The 24,260-nt window shown below is 40.4% G+C and overlaps 4 protein-coding genes across 17 annotated transcripts in view; 1 reads left to right on the top strand and 3 right to left on the bottom strand.

The window, feature by feature from the left end:
* LUBEL (Linear Ubiquitin E3 ligase) overlaps positions 1–16,551 on the top strand; it is a 48,692-nt gene extending 32,141 nt beyond the window's left edge. For 4 of the 13 annotated variants that reach the window (XM_065229022.1, XM_065229021.1, XM_065229018.1 and 1 more), the window contains 8 exons: positions 6,151–6,438; positions 6,534–6,644; positions 6,710–7,190; positions 7,323–12,463; positions 12,577–13,149; positions 14,552–14,899; positions 14,967–15,139; positions 15,469–15,870. In XM_065229022.1, the coding sequence (XP_065085094.1) occupies positions 6,151–6,438; positions 6,534–6,644; positions 6,710–7,190; positions 7,323–12,463; positions 12,577–13,149; positions 14,552–14,899; positions 14,967–15,139; positions 15,469–15,733 (7,380 nt within the window). In that variant the 3' untranslated portion in view covers positions 15,734–15,870. Of the gene's footprint in view, positions 1–6,150; positions 6,439–6,533; positions 6,645–6,709; positions 7,191–7,322; positions 12,464–12,576; positions 13,150–14,551; positions 14,900–14,966; positions 15,140–15,468; positions 15,877–16,207 lie in introns of those variants that run through there. The other 9 variants (XM_065229027.1, XM_065229025.1, XM_065229019.1 and 6 more) reach the window with 6 other exon arrangements.
* Positions 1–24,260, bottom strand: part of LOC135707248 (non-lysosomal glucosylceramidase) — a 352,494-nt gene that overhangs the window by 175,022 nt on the left and 153,212 nt on the right. The window lies entirely within an intron of this gene.
* Mtpalpha (monolysocardiolipin acyltransferase Mtpalpha) overlaps positions 1–24,260 on the bottom strand; it is a 221,644-nt gene that overhangs the window by 167,156 nt on the left and 30,228 nt on the right. The gene's annotated exons all lie outside the window — the stretch shown is intronic.
* On the bottom strand, positions 16,151–24,126 carry LOC135707258 (uncharacterized). 2 transcript variants are annotated; one of them, XR_010518217.1, is made up of 4 exons: positions 24,006–24,126; positions 16,936–17,155; positions 16,468–16,869; positions 16,151–16,317 (listed from the first exon to the last, which is right to left on the bottom strand). XR_010518217.1 is itself a non-coding variant. In XM_065229052.1 (3 exons), the coding sequence occupies exons 1-3, from the start codon at positions 24,083–24,085 to the stop codon at positions 16,537–16,539; spliced, it is 633 nt and encodes a 210-aa protein (XP_065085124.1). In that variant the 5' UTR covers positions 24,086–24,126; the 3' UTR covers positions 16,151–16,536. The 2 variants fall into 2 exon arrangements, 1 of the variants encoding a protein (XP_065085124.1); XM_065229052.1 differs by having other exon boundaries at positions 16,151–16,869.

Here is a 24,260-nt window from a genome sequence, read left to right as displayed (position 1 = left end):
ATCTTGTCAAAATGTGGAAGTTTATGAAAAAACTTGTGGTACAAAATTAGACATGTTGTTGCATGCTGTGTTCTACGTATGGAGTGATAGGTCATCACGCGTATCCTATAAACGATCACCTATGATGGAGGCGAACGGTAGATTTTATATTGTTCGTTTCGCATCACGATTCCAGGCCACGTGTTCCGTCGTAGTTTGCAAAAAAAACAATTAAATACTCGACTACTTTTTTAAATAGGTCCTTTAAAAAAAGGTCGATTAAAAAATCGATAAGCTTCTTTCGCACAGCCAATGAGATTAACTCAGTAATTGATTCGAGTTCGACTTAAAATTGCAAAAAGTCGAGTTTACTAAGTGTATGTGTAAAATTCGCTTTTCCAGCCAAAAGTGCTGGAATATGAGGAAAATCAACGAAAACTTGACTAAGTCTCAGTCTCAGTAGACTAATAGACTGAGTGAAATATATTCAACAAACGATTCCTGGAAAATCTAGGAAGAATTGATTTATATGGTTTTGAATTGACGAGCACAATTTGTGTGAATCATGCTTTACTATTAACGTAGTTCGAGGAAATTTGAAAATAAATAAAGTTGTAATCATGTTCTTGCTCAAGATGAGCAGAAAATTACTCAAATAAAATGCAATACGATGATTTTAAGCATTCAATGATCAATAAAAATCTAAATTCTACTGGGTTGGCACGTCGCTGAGTTGAAGTGGGATCCAGAAGGTCCGTAAAAATCCATTTACGTCATTGCGTTAACGGTAGACAAACCGGGCCAAAAGATGACTTTGCCCCTATGCTTTTCAGGCATTCTTCGATGCAAACTTGGGATGTCATCGTCGAGGATGTGACGAATGGTTCTGTTTTCAGGCCACAACTGCAAATCGCTTGCCAAATCATGGCCTTCTTCGCAATTTGTCGGCAAACACGAACTTGAATCTTCCCGGCACATCCCCACGTCAAGTCGCGATGTAAAACTTTTGACCGGGAAGCTGCTTAAAATCGAGTTTGACGTATGCTTCGTTATCGATCAAAGTGCAGCCCTTGTGTTTCATCAAAACTCCGTCGTACAAGAGCCTTGCACGCTTTTTGGCCACGGAATTCTGCTTCATGTGCCGGTTCGGATGTTTACTGGCGTTGTACGACTTGTATCCTTCCCTGGCAAGGATGTTCCGTACCGTTTGAAAGTTGTACCTTCTGGCCACATCTCGGATCGAAGGCCGGGATTGGCTTTAACGCACCTCAACACCTTGCACCTTGCTGACGATCCCTGGTTCCAGATTTTTCATAGGTCCGCTGATTCCTTTCCACACTCAGGGTTTCCTCGACAAACTGTTGTTTTCTTCATTTTCAGCACTTTAGCCAGCGTAGAACCGGACCACTCCAGATTTTCCAGGTGTTTGTATACAATATTTTTTTTCTTCTTTTGAGTTCCATTTGACGTTATGTCTGAACGCGATCGACTACTTTGATCAAACTTACACCAGTTGTTCTCTATAGAAATGTAAACAATCCACTGTCAAAGATTTTCGATTCCCAACACTAGAGGCGAGCTTGGGGCTATGGTCCTATGGTGAGATCTAACTCTTCTTATTTAATTTAATTACGATAAAATATCTCAAGTCCGCATCGAGGGAAGAGAAGATATATACCGCTAAACCAGCAGATTTTTCCAACCATATGTTTGCACACAAATACATACCTCTCAAACCTGTACGACCGAATGCTTTTTAAGAATTTAATTTTGCTTATGTACGAATTAGTTTTGAAATGGCATGCTTGGTTTATTTTATAGAATTAATATTAGACTAAAAATGCAAATTATCAATTGTGGGGTGAAGTTGATCACGCAAATGTTTATCCAATGCAGTATTCAGAAGCTAATATGTAGGTATACTTGATTTGTGTTCGCTGAAAAAGAATCTGGTGTCAAAATTTCAACAAAATTTGTGGTTAAAGAACAAACTGCATATTATGTAGCTAAATAGTCACTTTAACACTCTTGGGTCATTGTCCGGGGGTGAGATTTGAACTCGTGACTTTGGCGTGAGAGGTATGGATGTTAACCACTACGCCAGGGTCGCCCCCACTAAAATTTGCCTAAACGTAGCCAACTAACATCAGTACATCACATAAAATCATTTGAATGATATGAAATCGTTAATTTTAACAAAATCTGATTCCAGATTCGGATTCAGCGACTCAAAATTAGGTTAAATGAGTAATTTCACCGAGCATAGCACCAGGAAAAAAGGCTGATTCAGATTCAGAACAGTTAAAAGTTGCATATTTCATCAGTTCCACATTCCAGTGTATATTTAGAGTGATAGAATGCATAGCTTGTTAGGAGAACCGTTTCAAAGGTACTATTTTAAAACTACTCAATGCAATCTTATAACAATATCATGAAAAAAGATCGTTGAAAAACGATCCCCCCCCCCCCCCTTCCCGTTTTTACTGGTGAATATGAAAAAAAACTCCCAGGAAAGTTTGAACAAACTTCCTTAGACAGAATCTGTTGGAAGATAAACATCCAGCGAATGTAAAAGTGCTTTCGGAGCTAGTCGGAAAAATTTGTAGAGGAGTCAGAAGGAGCTTCCAGAATAAATCTTAAGAATATTCCGGAGAAATTCTGGAAAAGAAATAACAGATCATGCCGGAAGAAAATTACGGAGAAAGCAAGAAGCCCTTCTGGGAGGATTTGGAACAAACCTCCAGATGAAGTAAGAGGAATCTTCCGGTGGAAATTGGAAGAGCCTTCATGGGAAAAGATTAAAATACTTTCGGGAGTAGTCGGAAGTCAGAAAACACTTTTAGGAGATCCCAAAAACAGACTAGCTTATACAGGCAAAAATAAGCTGTATATAGCAAATTTTACCTGTATAAGCTTATCTGCAACTAAAATTGTTACATAGTTAGGAAGTCACTTCCGGTATACAGTGTATGTTTTCTAAACATTGCACAGTGGTCCAGAATGCAGATTTAGGGGGCATGATATGTTTTGAGCCTGAAATTGAAACTTTCGACTAAAAGTCTCTTCTACAAAGTTGTTCCTTATAGTTAGATCCTCATTATTATGGCAATGAATTCTAGGGTGGTTCCTATTATCATTAAAATCAAAAATCTAACTTTTTTGTTTGAATAAATTAAGGTATATATTCTTGTGCAAAGTTATAGCTGAGCTAATTTCAAGCAACTTTGTTGCATACAACTTTTTTTTATCTCTTAAATTGGCTGATTTAGAGCTATTTTCTTGAATTGAGTTAGGGTGGCTCCAAAAAAAAGTTGTTTTGCTCTAGTTTTCTTATTTCGAATTTCTCAGCAAAGGTGTCTTCAAATAACTTTTACACGCAGAAAAAATATTTTAAACGTAATAATGTTTGACGTAAATTTAATAAGAATTTCATTTTGTTTTGGCTGCAAAAAGAAATCATTATTATTTCAACAATCCACCATTGAAACCTTTCTGAGGCATAAAATCTCTCCGGTTCATGAGTTGATGGGTCGATAAGTAGGGTCCAGGTGTGGGATCGGCCTTCCTGGCGTCGGGAGCATTGGTACTCAGTACTGAAAATAAGATCGACGGAAAAAATAAAGGATAAAAAAGAAAAACTGTTTATATTTTGCGACTGCAGCATACTTGCTTACCTCTAGAGCTGTTTGTTTAAATACAAATGAAATTTTTTTTGGTTCAATGCAAACAATTTTCTGTCCGTGTAGATCTTAAGAAGACGTTTTTATACTAAAAATATGCACTTTTCAAATGTTAATATCTCTGGTTGGGGCAAACAAAAAAAAAAGGTTTTTTACGGCATTTGAAAGGGCGTATGTTATTCTCAACAATGTGAAAAATTGGATGTGTTATTTTTAAAACTCGTATAAAATTAATTTGAATTTATTCATATTTTTTACTATATTTGGGTATATCTTTTTTATTAGACGAGATACAGGCAACAAACTTCACTTTAAAACATCCGTCTTAAAGAGTTTTAAAAGTCTCTAGGAGATGACTTTCATGAGAAATTTCAAATAATGTCTTGTATGTCCAGCTCGTTTCATGGCTCTTTGCGCTGTGGTGTGCGATATTACCCGCTTCTTTCCTACATCTTTGATGGAAAGGTTAGGATTACGCTTGAAACGCCGGTCAGTCTTCTACCGGTGGCTGCGGCATCCTGGTTTTGGTTTCTTCCTGTTCCTAGTTCCCCTAAACACTTTAATAACGTTTGTCACAGTCAATTTGGTTACTTTCAGCTATTTTGCAAAGCTTGCGTAGGAAAAATTGGAATGTTGCTTATGTGCGAGCAAAATATTGATACGCTGTTCCTCTTGCTTTGACGCCATTTTGACAACTGAATATTCAATGATAATTACAAAATAGAGGCACCATTCCTTACGCACACACCTACAACATGAGGGATGTTCAAGTTTTTTAAGTGCTTCATCAAAAAAATACACAAAATTTTAGTCGACCAATTTTTGACCGTTCCACCCTTTAGTTAAAAGAAGCTTCAGAAGGAATTCAGAAGAAACCGTGGATTTTTAAGACAAGACTTTTCCCTGCTTTTGAGACAGCTTGAACAAAAATTTCATGTTCGTTGTATGAGAAAATGGTCAATATAGATTTCCAGCAATTGGGAAAATACGAGCTAGAGTGAGATCGAGTAGGGGAGAGATCGGGGAAGGAAGAATTGACTGTATGAAAAAGCTCAAAAAATGACTCAAATTTTGCATATGGAAGCAATTTCATATGTACATCAAGGGTCTGCTGAACCCTCACCCCCCCCCCCCCGCCCCTTTTTTATGCTTTGCCGCCGTAAACCTGTCGTTGTTGTATTGAAATTGATTTTTTTTTTGTCAGGTGCATAATAAACCATCAATTTACCCTATTTTGTCATTTTTTTCATATTTTTTATCTTTCTTGAATTGCTAAATAAAAACTGACGGTAAAAAACAGGCTTTTTGGTCATTATCATAGCCGCCACAAATTCAATTAATACTGCGTTTGAACAACTAGAACCAAAATTAGAGCAATATTTGAGAAAATAAAACTGCTTCCATAGTAATCCCTATACAAGCTTCGAACCCATACCTACAAAAATGTTCTAAGTCGTACACATTTGTTTTCTTGGAGGTCAAATTCTAGAACAGTTTCTAAGTTCATTCTATCATTTTTTTTTTCATATTCGGGCTAATGACCCATTCGGCTTAACTACAGTCTGATTATCCAGGATCATTTGGTCTCCAATAACAATATGTGAGGAATGAAAATATTTTTTTTTGGGAGCGGTTAAGTTTATAATTTAACCATTTTCTCGAATAACACGCTAAACTAAGAATGTGCATTTTCAGACAACATTAAATTTTGAGAAAATACAACTCTGCAACAAATTAAAATCTAATTGATTTTAAAGCAAATGATTGAAGATTTATAATTACTGTTGATGATTACACACATTAAATTAAAGTAAAGTATGCTTCAGTTAGAATCCGGAATCACACTATACTTTAAAGCAGCATTCCAAGTGGTCGTTTCTGGAATGTTTTACAGCAGTTTAAAATAATATATATATTGCACAAATTGATCAAGAATCCAATGTGTTCCACTCCATTTTTGGTAAAAACACAAAAACGCTCAAAAGAAAAAAATATGATCACGTAACGAGGCTGTACGAGGAGATTTGCTAAATAATTGTATTGGCAAGTGACTGATTAGGAAACGTAAACCTGTAGCCCACTTAGTGAAAGGCTTTCGTTAGTTGGGTTGAGCTGTCAGGTTGAAAATTGGTTGAGTGATACACCGATTGTTTATTATAATCACAATCTTTTAGCAACTATCCAAATTGTTCAGACATGAGCCTCTCGAAAAATAAATAGCACTGTCAAAAATGACGTTTGACTTCGATTTAGGTGGGCTACAGCCCAACTAACGGGAGCCCAACTAAAACGTAGCCCACCTAAACATAGCGCAACGAATGAAATTTTACTGTACCTAACTCATGTCGTAGATAATTGACTCTGAAGTTTCCCCGTCCCTATCAAAACAAGAATCACAATTTCCCGGTGTTTTTTGAATTTTGCTAACAAATCTAGTCTGTATTTCAAACTGTACCATATCATATCTCACCGGACCGCTATTCGCTTGCAGAGTTTGCCTCCGACTCCACATGAGTTAAGCCCTCAGCCGCATCAAACACAGCAAAATGATAGCCATCAGCCAACGCAAACGTCACCCCATCAAGAAGACGAAAGCATGTCCTATTTGGACCGTGCTATCCATCAAATCATTCAAACCGCTGCCACCAGAACCAATTTCGGTTCAACCAGACCGCTTGATCAGCACAAGTACCGTGCGATGAACGATCTGCGGCGCATCGATACCAATCATTCGCGACCGACTACAATCAACGAAACGCTTCACAATAATCGACAGACGGTGAATTTCGTTTGATATGCTTTGCTTGTTTCAGCTATTGTGTGTCGGTGTGATTTAGAATAACGATAGAGTAACGTATTGTGTCATCATTTTAGACAACAAACAGCATGTGCGAAAGTCCCACGGATGCTGCAAACATGATGGGATCGTTGGCGATCAACAACCAGGACAATTCAGCTGGTGCTGAATTGGTGAATCTTTTAAAGGTAGACAATCGGGTACGGGTGTGATGAGGTGTGATTCAAGTGATAATTTTATATTATATTTTCAGGAAGCAGAACGCAACAATTTCACTGCTGACGAGCTGCAGGCAGCGTTAAGTCATTGCAGAGATAAACATCCAGTACAGTGGCTTCGCGACAACTGGTCCAAGCTGATTGATACTGTACAAACTTTGGCTACCAAATACGGTCACGAGAAAAGAGAAAATATTATTGGAACCATTTCATCTACCGAGGCTCGTGAAGCTCTGCGGCTTCATAAGGGAAACATTTGGCACGCCATTACGGAATGTATCGAACAGCGCCAGAAGAAGTATCAAGAAATAGCTTCGAAAGGTAACTTCACTCGAGAAGACATTGTGACAAGCCTTACAGCGCACCATGGAAACTTAGAACTGGCAATGGTTGAGCTTAGTAAAACACAACTTAGACCGTTCCTAATGCGTATCTGGGGTCCTCCAAACGGAGCAGACAACGATTCGGGTAACTTGCTTCTGCAGCAAGCTCTGAAAGAGGATCGGAGTGGAATTAGTAAGAGAGCTCGCAAACACTAACATAAATTACCCATATTAATTCGAAACTCTTTTTTCTCCACACCCTTTTTGGCCAACCGGGAATCCTACCAACACGCTTCCTTCAACACCCTGCCCTGATCCCATCCAGGCACCGAAATCCAGGAATTTATTAGTGCACATGTCGAGAAGGAACTGTTGTCGGATAATAATTCCCAGTGTACGACAACGACAACTGTTGAGGTAGAAGCGGTGAGTTATCCCGAAGAAAAATCCGATGCATGCCAGGATACTACTAACCACACCGCCACCAATGGTAACGGTAAATGCGATCTCGCAGATGAGGAATCCGTAACATCGAATACAGTCATCCTGAGAGACATCGAGAAACTGATAGATCAAATGGAAAAGAACCAGACAAATCAAAACGAGGATGTGCTCAAAAATATCCAGCATCTGCTAACCAAACTGGTAGAGAAGAACGGAACTCGACCAGCATCGCAAGCTTCGGTACGTTCAGAATCATCCGAACGAATCATTGTGAAAAGTCCAATTCTACTACCACGTACGAATCAACCAACCGAAGACGAGACGAAACCAATCTACGAAGACATCCGAAGCTTTATGGCCGAAAACATCCAAGAGGTTCTTCCAAGTCTTGTTGACCAAGTACAGCAAGAACTGGAAAGTGTGCCCATCCGAACGGAACGAACTCTGGAGGACGACATACGAGAGACGCTCATGAACGCAGACTACTCAGAAGGAGAATATTCGACGTTACATACTTTCCCATTCAAAAAACATGACGACGATACCTTTGGGTTCCCGAATCTGAATAAGATATCGTCAATAGGATTCACGAATGCACAGGAGGAAGACAACGAATATGAAAATATACAGGACTTCCTGGTAAAAGCTATTCGAACTGAGAGACTGACGAATGATTTCGAACAGTACAAGACTCAGAACTACCGGTTCGACAGTAGTTCTGATGAGGCTAGATATACGGCCGATTCAACTGACTATTACGACATTGTTGCAGTTAACCAAAGAATTCAAGACTTACTGAACAGAAACAGAGAGGTAGTATCGAGTTTGGGTTCAATGGAAATTGCTCCATTGCAACAAGTACCATCGACTCCAACGGAAAAGCCGCCGGTCGAGGAAGCGATCTACGTTAATACAGCTGAAATAACAGCTATGGTTGCTGCACTGCCTAGTCCTGAGGTACCGGATAGAAAACAGGTGAAAAAACGTCGTGTATCGAGAATCCCGGTTAACAAAGATAACTATCTCCAGCGTAGGCCGATGAAAAGTTCCTCTGAAAGTGATTTCGAAGCAATTGCTCACAATCACAAATCTCCCATTGCAGCAATGCATATCGATCATGTTGAGGAACTGCGGCACGTTGTAGATAATATCGAAAAAATTGAACACGAGCTTGACATGATGCCAAACGACCTGGAGAGTCCACAGGTAGAAATGGAACAACCGATCTACGATAATGTCACAACAACTGCTGAACTCACCGTAGTAGAAAAACATCCTGTAGCTATCGAGGAACAATCCATAGTGGATACCGTCCCGAGTGATCAACATGATAAGGTTCCCGATATTGCATCTACATCTGCACAGAATCATGAAATGCATGAACAAAGCCAAACAAATGTTGTTGTTTGCGATCCTGTGCCTGCCATTGCGAACGTAGATGTAGTCGCACAAGAAGTAGTTAAAGTAGATGAAGTCCCCTTGAACTCACTTCCAGAAATAGTTGAAGCTCCCTCGAACTCACTTCCAGAAATAGTTGAAGCTCCCTCGAATTCCTATCCAGAAACCGTTGAAACTCACTCAAACTCCCTTCCAGAAATAGTTGATACTTCTGAAGCATCCCTAAATCTAGCTGTCCACATTCCTCATGAAGCCCCCATAGTAGAAACAAACGTAGTCCATTCCCAAGCTCAGCCATCACCGAAAACTCCTGAAGAAGTTGTTATTCAATCCCCGCCCAAAAGTCCTACCATAATACAGATCGTTGATGCATCACAGGTCGAACCAGAATCCACCAACGATGAACCAACGACTGTATCACTGTCCAAACCGTCCAACAACCTGTCAGACCTAGTACTGGACACGAAGCGCCTGATTCAACAGATGAAAGACGAGATCGCATCCGATATGGCAACCCTTGAGGACGAAGATGAGATTTACGATGACGAATACTACGAAGAAGAGGAAGACTGGACTGAAGGTGAAGAAATGATGGAAGAATGGGATTCAAATGAGGAATACGACATTGACGAAAATGGTGACTTCATCGAATACGAAGACGAAGACGATGACGGTTCGGTAATGTTTAGCGAGATAGCTCCGGAAGATGTTGTGCATCCGACGGGGCAAGTAAACGAACTTGCCATTCAAATTGAGGCAAGGATTGAGGATAACAAACCTGAGCTTCCGAAGATGAATGCAGCGTTGGTGAGGGAAATTGAACGAAACAGTGCCTCAGAGGTCAGCGATCTACCGTTGGACAGTGATTTCAATGATACTTTGAGTGTTATAGACCAGTCGGTTGGTGAAGTTACTGATATTTTGAGCTTAGCCGTGCGAGGACTTACGGTAAACAATCAACTGGAATACGACGAGTCTTCAAGTGCAGAAACTGTACAAAATAGCCCAGAAGTTAGCGAGATCAGTGAGGTTACGCTTGTAGCAGATGCGACTGATTCTACCGAACCGACACTGGTAGCGGAAGAAAATTTGAATTTGACCATGAGAAACGTACAGACCTTGTTGAATGCAAAGGTTGTCATAGGAGAATTCATCAAAATCAACATGGTTGGAAATAGCGATACACGTCAGGTGGAGGTTGGAAACGACACCGAAGAGTCAAATCACGTTGGAAGTGCAGGCATAGATTTATTGCCAGTGCAATCAAGTCAAACTGCAGCATCACAACCCGACATGGCTGAACATCAGGCTACAAAACGCACTGTAGGACCCGTTCCACAAACAATATCTGCAGACAGTATATCGAAGGATATAACACAAGTGTATGCAGAAAACGAAGCCACATCTGCAACGCATGTACTTGACGCTACCATAGAGATGTTAAACTCTGTTGCAAGAGATTTAACCGAACAGTTGCAACAGGTTTCATCAGTTAACGAACCGGTCGTTCAGGAGAACAACCGAGAAACTACTATACCGGAATATGCCACTGTAAACAAGAACACAACCACAGGACATTTGACAGAATTGACAACCATTGATATACAAGGGCAATCTACGCAAACTGTTGAAAACGAAATGCCTGAATACGTAAACGTCATTGAACTTCAAAGTATGCTACTTGAAAACGGAATAGCTAGTGAGTTCGAGCAAAACGTGGTAAACGGATCCCAAGACTCATCAAATCAGGAAGATGTTGGTCATATTGAACTCCAAAGTATGCTACTTGAAAACGGAATAGCTAATGAGATCGAGCAAAACGTGGTAAACGGATACAAAGACTCATCAGATCAGGAAGATTTTGGTCCCCAACAAAAACAAGTGGTTACTCAAATACCTGACTATGCAACTGTGGTCAAGACTGGTAGAGAAATCATATTGATCAGTTCGGAACCAGCTAAACTTGAAGGGGCTGCTTCAGCTGAACAGCATCAACCAGCTCAGGATCTTTCAGCAATTCCCGAAACGCAACCAAGCACTGTTGTTTCTGAAGTAGTGGAAACTTCAATAGGAAACATTCAAGAAACTACTACATCAAACGCTATTCAAGAAAATCTATTAGAGCCAACGCTACAGCAGCCCACACATTTTGAACCGATTCTGTCATCTGAATCTGATAATGCTCTTGAAACAGAAGAAATTCCTCCGGAACAGAACGAACAAACAACTAACCATACACTTTCAAGTAGTTCATCCGCAACAGAAATCCAGTCACACGTCTGGCTGGAAACCTTACGTCGGCGCTCAAGCGAAAGCTCGAGCGAAACAAGTGTTATTGCATTACCCATGGCTACTGAGCGAAATATTGAAAAATCTAGGTCAATTGTATCGATTAGTGGTCCAGCTAGCGGCACTAGTGTTCCAAATGATCAAGATCAACCAATTGATACAACAAACCTGGGTAAGCAATCTCTCAGTAATGTTTCAACTGACGACAAAACAGCGACTCCAGAACCGACTTCTCAACAAGTTTATGTTTCGGAATCTGTACATGAATCTACATTAGGTTCTTCGATTGAGACTGACAGTGTTGAATCAACTTCTACTACAAACGAACAATTTGTTTCTGAAGAGATGGAGACACCCATTATAGGCACTACGCCTGCTGACGAGCATGAGGACACACGTACCATCACCAACGGAGAAATACAAGATGATACTCAACGGTCATCAACCTCGCGTGAACCATCCGAAGAGCCATCCAGTTTCATAGAAATCCAGCCTTCACAAGTGATCATCCATTCACCAAACATTGAAGCATCCGCTTCACAGTCGTCATCATCAGAAGCTCAACCGCAGTCATCAAACATCTATGAAAACGTTCAGGTCATTTCATCCGCTTCCAATGGTTCTCCTATCAAGTCCACAAAGGTACCCCTAAAAATTCCGACTCCTTACACTTCTCAGTCATCATCACAGAGCACTGCTAGCAAAAAATCATCCACTCCATCCACTCCAACAAACGGCCAGAAAACAATCAAAATCATTAAAACCAAACCCAAAACCACCACCGACACCAAAAAGAAAACTGCCACCACATCCGATTCCTCTAGCCGTAGAAACTCACTTCGCAAGAACTCTATTGGCAGTCCGTTCGGTCCCATGCAGACCAACACCGTCAAGAACATGCAGAAAGAGTTCCTCAACAAGACACAGAAAGATTCATCAAAATCGACCACCATCACACCGAAACCAAAACCATCCAAACTGGTGCAACCAAAGGCTTTCATTAATAATAAGCTTATTAACCCTATTACACCCACTCAGCCGAGCACTGCGGCGAGCACTAGTAAGGCTTCAACGCCTTCCGTGGAACCGGGATCGTCTCGTTCCACTCCTGGGCCGAGTTCATCTAAGAGCACACCTGGAGCATCGCGCGAAGGTTCGGTCACCTCGGAACAGAGACGCAAACTCAGAAAGAAATACATGGAAACATGCTTCAGTGATGACTACTTCAGCTCGGATGACGATGATGAGTTCACAACCACGATCACGGATAGCGAAAGTCGCACGATCATTCGATCACTGGTGAAGCCATACGAGCCAAGCGAAGAGCCACCAGAAGTAAGTGAAGAAGCGGTATCAGCTGTAGAATAACTTGATATTTTCAACACTTATAACCAAATAATCCAAATGAATTGCTGATTGACAAACTGATACAATGTTTTCCCATATAGGTACAAGCGCGACGTTTGCTGGACGAAGGTCACGTTCAGTCGTATCAGCAGGCAGAATTAGCGGTCCAGTTGATCGAAATGAGATACAACCACGACAATGCCATCTGGGCTGCAACCCAGTGCCATACCATCGAGGAAGCCAAGAACCTCTTGCAGAAAGAATGCGAACTATGCCTGGGATTGTACCCTATGAACGAAATCATCTCAATGCTGAAGTGTACGCACACCTGCTGCCTGGACTGCGCCAAGGTATACTTCACCGAGGAAATCATGCACCGTTCAATTACCAACTGCAACTGTCCGTACTGCAAGGAGCCAGATTTGAACAATGCTGACGTGACGGAAGATGATGTTTTGGAGTACTTTTCCAATTTAGACATTCTGCTGAAGAACATAGTGGATGAGGAGGTGCACGATCTGTTCCAGCGGAAACTTCGCGATCGTACGCTGATGCAAGATCCTAACTTCAAATGGTGCGTCGATTGTTCGTCCGGATTCTTCGCTCGGCCACGTCAAAGGAGACTCATCTGTCCGGATTGTGGATCGATTACTTGCTCGTCCTGTCGGAAGCCTGTGAGTATGGCCATCTATGTTAAATCGATGCCAAATCAATTCCTGATCATAAGTTCAATTTATGGCTGATTTTCTTTCTCATGCTCACACACGTGTTACACGTAGTGTTCCTATAATAGTGGAACCCATTAGAAACCAACGCATTCCACTATTATAGGAAGCAAAGTTAGCAACTACCACAACTACTGGAACAGTGTTCCTATTAATGGAGGATGAGTTTTCTAAAATTGCATGCAATTTTATTACAGTGTAATATTTTTCTATCAAAATAGAGGTTAAAAGCTATAGATTGACGTACAACAAATGTGTGTACATCGTACAGTAGGGTGTCCAAATTTGCCGGGAATCGGGAAATGCCAAACTTATTTCTCGGGAAATCGCGGGATCCAAGAGTTGAAGAGGAAGCCTTTTTTTTAGCAAAACAAAAGTATATTTAAATTAAATAATATCAGTTAGGAATAGGATTGATGATTAATCAATGATATTTCAAATATGAAAGAAAACTAGGGGTACAAAACGCATGGTAAACGTATACACCCTCGTAAATGCGTAAACTTCCATCACACTTCAATGGAGCCTGGCATGTTTACGACAGTGTATGCGCATAGTGAATACCCCTACTGATTTTACATGTAAAAGGATATCCTGGTGTCTTTGGCAAAGTTTCTGGATGTGAAAAGTCCCTTCTTTTGACATTGACAGATCAATGATTAATTTCCCTAGAAGTGAGATCCAAAATTTATTTTATCTACAATTTCATATTCATGGTCGAAGTCTTGGGCAAATTTTTAGATAATATCAAAACAAGAAACTTTACTGGAGACGCAAGGTGTCTATTTCTTCATCTCATTGAAATATGGAACACTTTTCGTGGAAAACCTCTTCATAAAAGTTTTAAATTTATAACAATGGGAGCGAAAAAATAATCTTGATTCAAAAATTGAGATGAATGTCTATGGGATGGATAAAAATATCGTTGTGCTTAGAAACGAAACTATTCCAGATGATATTAAAAACCGGTATGTTTTTCGAAATTAAACAAACCAGTTTCAGCTTGAAAAGTCTGGTGAAAAATCATCAAACATCTTCAATGGAAACGGAATCATGCCAATCATATCATGAAATAAAATTATCCCTTCAATATTGAGTTTTCTTTTGTTGTACGTTCCTAAATTTGGTAACTACAATTTATAATTTATCATGTTGAAACAAATTGTTACATGCAACTCTTCGAAAACATCGCCAATTTGTGTGATTTTTTGGGAGGGCGGCTGGTTTTAAAAGACCTTCCCAACAGTGTCTACCCTACCTACATTTACATATTTGTAGTTCTAAAAAAAATTAAAACACTTGGTCTGTAAAAAACGTCGTTTGAAAATGTAAACACGATTCTTAATTTCAGTGGGAATCGCAGCATGAAGGCATCTCGTGTGAGCAATTCACCGCATGGAAGGAAGCCAACGATCCCGAACTACAAGCCCAAGGCGTTGCCCGGCATCTGCAGGCACACGGCATCAGCTGTCCGAACTGCAGGTTCAAGTACTCCCTGTCACGTGGTGGATGTATGCATTTCACCTGTACGCAGTGCAAATATGAATTTTGCTTCGGCTGCAATAAACCGTTCATGATGGGTGCCAAATGTGACGTATCTCCGTACTGTGCCAAGCTAGGTCTCCATGCTCACCATCCGCGAAATTGCTTGTTCTATCTGAGAGATAAAGATCCGAAGGATCTGCAGACGTTACTAACGGTAAGTTACTTAAGATATCCTTCCGCGTAGTGCGTAGTAACTATACAGACTATACCTGATTCCGTAGATGCACAACGTCACGTACGACACCGAACCTTCCGAGTTGATGAAACGAGAATTCTTAGAAGGTGGTGGTACATCCATGAAGTGCCCTATTCCACTGCAGAGAGAAACACCAGCCGGTCTGATGGACACCATCTGTAATGGTGACGTTCCCGAAGGATACGCCGGCCTGTGCAGGTAACCATTAGCCCATCCGCTTCAGATAACACTGTTCCAAATAGTTACTTAGATTCCGTAACGATAACTGTATGCTATCTTCGTTGTGTAAACTGCAGCGGCAATCGGTTACCAATGGGGGCTATGTCTAATTTTGAAGTATCTTTTCACAGGATATAAGTCGTATTCATCATATAGGAAGTATTTCGACCAGAGCTTTGTAAAATTGGTTTTCAAATCTTTTTTCTTTATTTTTGATATATTGATACTGTGTTGGAAGTCATTCCCAAGAACACATTTTCGGCTACAAATTCTGATTGAGCTATATTTTGTCAACGTATATTTTCTAGCACACACTTCATAGAGTATTTGACTTCTCTGGTGGTGCATCACAGCATCGATCCGTTGCACATACTGAACGCGGACGATCTTGAGTCGCTCGTACGTCGCGCCAACAAACGCATGCCTCCACGCCCGTTCGGACTCGTAGACGGAATCTATCGCGACTATTTAGCACAGGTGAGCGTGGCTTCAAGCTCAGACGCTACTAAGAGTGTGTTTTTTTTTTCTTTTTACTTGCCTCTTCCAGAACACATTATGTTGAATATCTGGTAGGCGCGGTATCCAAGGCACAAGTTGATCCCCTGCCAATCCTGGATTTGACAGATTGTGTCCAGGAATTGCGCAGACGGGGGATGTCTCTGCCGGAACGGGGTCCTTGGGATACCGACGAAATCTACCGTGAAATGTGCCAGAAGGTGAGATTTGACCCTACTAATCGCTAACACTTACCACCTAATTGCCATTTCATATTCGAATTCGATGACCAATGAAGACCACTCAAGATGACTTGGTAGCGCAAACTACTTCAAGATAATACATATTTTTGATTAAAACACTAATCACTCTAACCGTTTTGAACGTTTCGCCACTCACCACACTAACACAAGCTCGACCTCTGGACAACAAGCAAACAAGCCGACAAGTAAGTCGAACGCTGACTTTCATCATTAAGAAGTACTTTTCAAAAAATACATTTTTGCCTTTATTTAAAGAAACATATCAGTAATACAAAACTTACCATTTTAGATCGTCAAAGAGCAAATTCCATTGAACTGAACATCCCGCAGAAGATATCGACCAGCTGTCATCTTAAACCGTAAGGAAGCATGATATAGGAAATTGATGCTGTCATCTCTCTGAAAAAAGAAAACTTCTATGATACTCAAGTTACCCTAAGCGCTATTGAAAAAAAATATATTGTTACAATCACGCATTCTACTGTTACGTTGAACATTGTGCTATTGGTTAGGTACCTACACTATACTATCCTGATCCTCTAAACTTACTCAATGAAAAGTATGATTCATCAGTGATCACTTTAATTGTTTTAGATTATTATTCATTAAATATTAATCTTATTGAAGAAACAATTTCAATCGGTCTTGGGGCTTCAAAGACCCCGCAGATGACATCCCTTCCGAGCTCTTCTTCAACATGATGGCCAAAGCGTTCAGATGATTGGGCTCCTTCGAGTTAAAAGATGCCTTCGAACTTTTTTTCGCAGCAATCTGAGGACTGCTTTTCGCGAAAGGTATGTTAAGCCCCGCATTTACATCACGGTTGCGTTTCTTTTTCTTGCTGTTGACCGCCGATGGAACAGCTTCTTCCTTTTTCGATTCCGAAATCGTGGGATTCTTATTGGCTGTGGTGATGCGGGTTTTGTACGAGCAAAGCTTACAGGTGTATTTCTATAAAGAAAAAAAATCTTGACATCGTTCATGGTTATACTTACAGTACACGGGACACACTCTTACCGCGGTTACACGCTTACGGCTCATCAAATAATCAAAATGTGACTGTTGTTTCTTCGTTCGGACGGCTTTGTTCCGGTATTTTTCCAGCAGCTTATCGTATCGATTGGTACTTTTGATCTCGTCTACGTGGAAGTAACCATGCATCCACAACGTTTTACACTTGCGGCACATCCACTTATCGTTCGTCTTCCCAACATCTGCGCCAGCGGAAGCTGTTTGTCTGAAATATATTTTGTAGTGGAACAAATTGTTATCCTGGTGACTAGTGAGTTGTAAGCACTTTAAAATAGAATATTTTCTGCGAAGAACCATGACGATGGAAGTAAATTTAAAATTCATTGTCTAGTACTAACTAATCCAAGATATTTCACTTGGTTTGACCAGGAAATTGGAACTCCGTTCATAGTGACTGTGTGACTAGTACTAGGTTTCGAAAAGGAAGCTCTAGGCTTATGTGGAAATATTATAAGTTGAGTTTTGGAAGCGTTGGGAGAAATCTTTTATTTTTGTAAATAAGAAGAGAAAATATTTAATTTTTTTTGCAGTCTGCTGCAAATAACACGAAGACTTCTTCCCTTAGCGGAAATGCGTGTGTCATCAGCGAACAAAGATTTGTGGCAGCCCTGAGGCAAATCAGGGAGATCCGAACAAAGTGAAAATGCTATACAATATAGGCCCAAGAATGCTACCCTGAGGAACTCCTGCTCTAACAGGTAGTAGTTCAGATTTGGTATTTTGATAATTTATCTGCAGAGTTCTGTCAGTTAAATAATTTTGAACCAATTTAATAATATATAGAGTGGAAAATTAAACTTTTTGTTTCAATTTAGCAATCAAAACTTCATGCCAAACACTATTTTCTGCTTTTTCTATGAGTAGAAGAGCAACTCCAGTTGAGCAGCCTTCAGATTTGTTTGCACGAATTAAATTGGTAACTCTCAAGAGGGTGGAGGCGAACCAGCCTAAGGCTGAAAGCCTCCTAAATAAAGCTAAATAATAATAATAACTCTCAAGAGTTGATGAGTAGTTGAATGCCCATGGCGAAATCCAAATTATTTTTTTTCAAAAAGTTTACTTATTGAAGAAATTTTTTTGTGAGTTTCCAAAAGGGTTTGGATCTCGGGTCTAATTTAGAAACATTATCCAGAGGGCAGAGAATCGCCTTTTAATATGTTTTTGCAAATCGCGCCAGATAACATTCATGGCAGGATCGATGTTCTTTGATATTGTCTCCTACGGACATTTTAAAGACGGATCAAGAGCTGAAGATCGTCGTCTATTATAATTTGAAAACCAAGTAACCCGCGATTGTGTTACGTTAGTAAGTATTTAGAGAATAAACGTTCATTCCACTTTGTTCCTTCAAACCTGAAGCACCGTTTTTCCTTTTAACTCTGTAAGAGGTTATGGGCCCAGAACCTAACCGGAAGAAAAGAATAAATTAAGTTTTCAAGATGTCAACTGGAGGTAACAGCGATAGTAGCAGAATCGGAAGTCGAAGTGAAGCAGGAAGCGTTCGAGTTACGATGGGTTCCGTAGCTATGTCGGCTATAAAGAAGTTGAAGGGCCGTGAAAATTATTCAACTTGGGCATTTGCGATGCGGATGATCCTGATCCGCGAAGGAAGTTGGAGTGCTGTTCAGCCTGCTGAAGGAGAAGTCGTTGCAGCGGACGTCAAGCTAAGAGCGTTGGCAACGATTTGCCTGAGCCTAGAAAGCTACAATTATAGTCTGGTTCAGGATGCAGAGAACGCAGTAGCTGCTTGGAAGAAACTTGCCGAAGCCTTTCAAGACTCTGGTTTGACAAGGAAGATTGGTCTCTTACGTAAGCTTACTTCGATCCGGCTGGTCAATTGTTCAAGCGTTGAAAGCTACGTCAACGAGCTGATGTCTACCAGCCACAAGCTTACGACATTTGGTTTCAAGGTGGATGATTCGTGGTTAGTCGCGTTGCTCCTGATGGGACTGCCAGAATATTATGAGCCGATGATCATGGGATTGGAGGCGTCTGGAGCAAAATTATCATCGGATTAGGTCAAAGCCAAGATTTTGCAAGACGTCAAGCTCGAAAAGGGTCCCATTACATGCAGCGACAATGGAGCACTGTACTCGCGTGGGACGGACCCAGGCAAAGCTAAGAATCAATATAAGAAGACGAAGGCAGAGAAAGCTGAGAAGACGTGCTTCAATTGTGGTAAGCTTGGTCATTTTGCTGCCAGATGTCCCGAAAAGATGAAACAAAACCCGAAAGGGCTCTTCAGCATTTTTGCGATGGGTAATGTCAAGAGCAAGGCGTGGTATATTGATTCGGGAGCGACGTGCCACATGGCTCAACCAAGCCAGAAATTTGTTGAAGAGATGGCAATTGAACACGACGTTGGAACAGCAAACAATGGTTCTATGAAGGCCGTGGCAAGAGGTACCGTGGTTCTGCAGAAGCGGGACGACTCCATTGATGTTCTGAAGATCCCGGACTTAGCAACAAACCTGCTGTCAGTAAGTACGATGTGCAAACGAGGCCATAAAGTTATTTTCTCGGCAGACAAGTGCGAGGTGCTAGATGATGATGGTGAATTGATAATCCATGGAGTCGAAGAAGGCGGATTGTACCGAGTGGTAGAATCTGAACGATCATTTCTTACCAACGACATTGAGTTGTGGCATCGACGATTGGGTCACTTGAACAAGGCTAGTTTGAAGCAGCTCAAGCAATCGAACGAGGATGTTAATTTTTCAAACAACCAGCTGGCAGACTGCACTACGTGTTCAGAAGGCAAACAAGCTCGACAACCGTTCCAGAGAAGTAAAACAAAAACATCAAAGGTTCTGCAGCTTGTACATTCCGACCTGTGTGGGCCCGTAGACGTTCCGTCATTGGGTGGCAATCGTTATTTCATTACGTTTGTGGACGAAGTAAGCAAGCGAGTTGTTGTCTATTTCCTGCAATCAAAGAATCAAGCGTTTAAGGCGTTCAAATTGTTTCAAGCAAAGGCTGAGCGACAGACGGGTAAGAAAATCAAGATTCTTCGAACCGACAATGGACGGGAATACCTTAGCGACAAATTTCGACGAGCTTTGGAGGACGATGGTATACGTCATCAGAAGACCTGTCCTTATACACCGGAGCAAAACGGTACGGCGGAAAGGATGGTGAGAGGTATGGATGCTAACCAATACGCCGGGGTCGCCCCGCAGATATGGTTTTTTATTAGGGTAAAAAATCCAATTAGCGGCAAGTATCGCGGACTTGCTTATTTGCAGCAAACATGTAAAAACGTGTAGCAAAAACTGTCACCACTAGGCCAGCAAACCGCTTACACGGTAAGAAAAAAGTACCCAAAAGTAAGTTCTTTTCACTCATCTCGGCACTATAGTACAGGAATCCAAACAGTAGGAAAGCGGGTCAAAGTAGTTTTCATTTACTTGTGTGCAATTCGTATGGAATTTTCCACTCGCTTTCTACCCAAAAGTAAATTAGTTGTACTCAAAAGTAGGTGAATATGATTATACTCAACGTTGGGTTCCCACACTTTACTACCCCTGTTGAGTGGTTTTGCTCCTCCGTTTTTGACAACATTAGAAGGAGGAAAGGAGACAAACTAATTAATTAATTAATTTATCTTTATTAGGGAGGCTTTCAGCCTGGGGCTGGTTCGCCTCCAACGGAGACAAACTAGTCAAAAGTAGGTAAAAGTGAACTAGCCATTGGGTACTTTTTTCTTACCGTGTACATCACAACAAGTCGTTTGAACACCTGCACCAATGCGTTGCTAAAGCTATTTTAGTAACCTCCACCCTAACGCAGCAACCGCACTGCTAGTTCTAGATCCAAACTAATTCATGCAGCATCACAAAGAATTTTTTTAACGAATTGACCACTTTGAAGGATATTCCAGATCTTCCGTTACGTGGGCAGCAGAGTGCGCATGCTGGTCTCAAATTCGAATACGTTCAGCTTCACAAAAAGTGATTTAAAAAAACGCGGGGGTCTATAATATTTTTTTACGAATGGACTAATTTTACGGATGTTCTGAATCTCATAATCACGATAATCACGAAGCTCTGCGATCAGTTTTAGCTCGAAGTTCGACGATAGATATAGAAACTACCAGCCCAGTGGCAGGTGCGTAGGCAACATGTTATACAGTGACAGCAGGCCCAACACAACAAAATAAATGATTTGAGCCCGGGACATGCTACCTACTGTCAAACGCTACTGTTGGTATATGCTAGAGTCGGTGTATAATGAGTCACGCCAAGAGAAATACAGTTGAACTCGCATCACGGGTTTCGAAAGATTCCCTTTCTTTTCACTTTGCAACAGAGGACTTCTACATCAACTTCAAATGACTTCCAGCGAGAACAAATATAGCGGCTTTAGTAAATCATTATATCAGTGATTTAGTCAAATTATCTTAACCAAAAATAGTAAAAATTCTCATAAGTGATCATTACCAAACGTATCCCATGACAATTTATTGCTCAATGCGTGTTTATGATTTCTTCGATTATATTTTTTATTTTATTGCAATACCTTTCGTGGATCTTTCATAGCATCGTAATGTTTGTGTACTTTGCGCGATAGGTAGCCGGTTTGACAGTTCAATAGGTAGACTTGGCTTCACTCTTGGCGTGACTCATTATACACCGACTCTAGTATAGGCATTCTCACTGGCCTGGAAACTACCGATCGGTGTGAAACCTGGTTGCTAACTAAAATAACAACGGCTAAAGCTGTCAAACTAGCAGGCACAAGCAAAACAATAGACACAAGCTGAGGGCAATATTTACTAGTCATGAACGCTAATGGCGATAAGCTCAAACTCGAATAAACTTTTAATATCGTCCCAGATTGTAGGATGTTCCAAATGTTTGTTAAGGATAGTATTGATTAACACCGACGTCGACAACAAAACAGCCTGTCATTCGTGATCGGCATTTAATCCACGGATAATACCGGTTGGAGCTGAATAACCTGAATAATGAACATTTCAAGAGCAAATTTTCATTACGTCGAATGTAACAAAGGTAAACAAAGTCGAGCTATCAGTGTCAATCGATTCTCCTGCTATTACACTATATACTGTCCGAATATAGGATCAAATCCCATTTTTAAATTTATTTGCCAGCCAAATTGCTTTTTGACGTAATCACCTTCCGATCAAAATAGTTTTCGATGTTACTTAAGTCACTCAATTTCTATGGAGATGCCGTTTGACTTAAGTAACAGCGCTGAGAAACCCGTGAAAAGTGTACGTTCGTCGTTTCGCTTTCTCATTATTAAAGTGAATAAATCGAACTGTTTGTTGCTAAGATGATTTCGGTGGTCCTAAAATGATGAATGGGCTGCACGTAAGGAGACGTAGTTGATAATTCTCCCGAATATCCTGGTAAATACACTTTGACTTAAGTAACAATAGGGGCCACCAAACGACGTATAATAACTTTTGACTCAAAAACCAGTATTTTTTAGCATGAAAGCTAGCGATTTGCCTTTGTATGATTAAAACCCGGCTAAATATGTTAAACATTGCTATCACTATGAGATTATATGTGTTTAATTGGAAATAGGAATAACTTTTCGGTCATCAAAACAAAACTTTATGTTTCTCGGATCGGTGCGAATGTTACTTACGACATAATGAAAATTTTCTCTTGATTTATGGTCGACGTCCGTCGGTGATTGGCACTAGATTGCGGAACAGAGACCGACGTTAAATAAAGGAAAGGAAAAAAACTTTTGAATAGATTTTTTTCATTATATTAGGGGAAAGGCTCCTATAGTTGCGGTACGTTAGAAGCTTAAGGTTCCTATAGTTGTGAATTGAGTCTCCATGCACAACTATATAGGAACCTAACGCTTCTAGCGTACCGCAACTATAGGAGCGTTTACCCTACTGATTAGACTGGCCCACAAAAATAAAAGTTTTAATTTTCCACGGGCCAACCCCTCGATTTATGCAATTAGGTGAGAAACCCACTCTCTGAAAATTTCAGCTCATTCGGATGTAACATGAGCTGGCGCTCATGTATACATGAAAAAATGACACTCCTACACTCTATCGATCATAAAAAAGTTTCCTTATTCTCGATTTGATTCAGATTTTCAAAACTTGTAGTTCAGTTAATGAGCAACAACTTTGCTGAAGATTGCATCATTATTCCAGTCAGTTTTATTGAGATATTCTCTTTTGAATATTTTTTGTAAATGAAAATTTCAAAAAAATCTCCTATATGAACATTCAACCAACAGCGCCAGCCCGTGTAACGCCAAAAAGAGCTGAAACATTCGGAGAGTGGTTATCGCACGAAAAGACAAAAGCCTGGATGTTGGCCTGTGGAAAACGTGAATTTTTATTTTTAGTGGTAATCTAGTTGATGCGTTGTATAAGCTGCCTGTATTTTGTGGCAATATACGAGCAGAATGCACATTAATATCTCCATACTACTAACTTGAATCGTAATGCTATCTTCAGCAAAGTTGTTGCCTATAGTTTAAGCTAAGTGTGCTTAGATGATAAATGATAAAAAAATTTCCCCCATATACCTAAATGTGGGCCAGTCTACTACTGATGTATGAAGGCAATAATATGAACATGCCATACGATGTAGAAACTCCTTTTTTTTTCTTGATTTGTTTTCCGTCGATCTTGTGTTTCGTGCTGAGTACCAATGCTATCGACTACCGAAGGCGTGTGATCAGAGATGTTATGCCTCAAGAACATCCTGGCGGCACTTACTGGGATTGAACCCAGGCCTGCTGGGATGAGAGGTAATCATGCTTACCACTACACCACCAGCGCCGATGTAGAAACTCCTATACATCCTATCCACTATGTGGCATATTAGAACGTACAATTTGTTAAGGTGGCACTATTGGTTTAAAAATCGAGATTAAAGCACCAACGAAATGAAAGTCTATGGGTTCGAAAAAAATATCATTGTGCGCCGAAAACGAAGTTCTTTCAGATGGTGTATAAACGATATTTTTTTTTCAAAATTAAAGAACCCCAGCAAACCCTCACTACGTTCCTGCAGTATGGTAGTAAAACATAAAAAAAAGTTACTTACAACAACGCGGACTTTAACACGACTTGGAACTGATTATCGCTGGGTATTTTTTGGGCAAATTCCCATAAATATTCGTTCATTATTGATGAATATGATAAACTATCTGTGAGGGCAAACAAAACACAACACTATGTCCCGAATCAAAACAAACAAAATGCACGTGAAAGAAACAAACAAAAATTTCCAAAAATTTGTTGAAATGTTTCAACAATGACAGACACGTCAAAAGAAAACCACTGTCACTGAAGTTCAAGC

The sequence above is a fragment of the Ochlerotatus camptorhynchus genome, unplaced genomic scaffold, assembly GCF_037179485.1.
Source record: "Ochlerotatus camptorhynchus isolate MF236.1 unplaced genomic scaffold, CSIRO-AGI_Acam_v1.1 ptg000306l, whole genome shotgun sequence".
Classification (NCBI taxonomy): domain Eukaryota; kingdom Metazoa; phylum Arthropoda; class Insecta; order Diptera; family Culicidae; genus Ochlerotatus; species Ochlerotatus camptorhynchus.
Note: the sequence above shows the minus strand (reverse complement) of the source record. Positions and strands in the feature narration are given on the sequence as shown.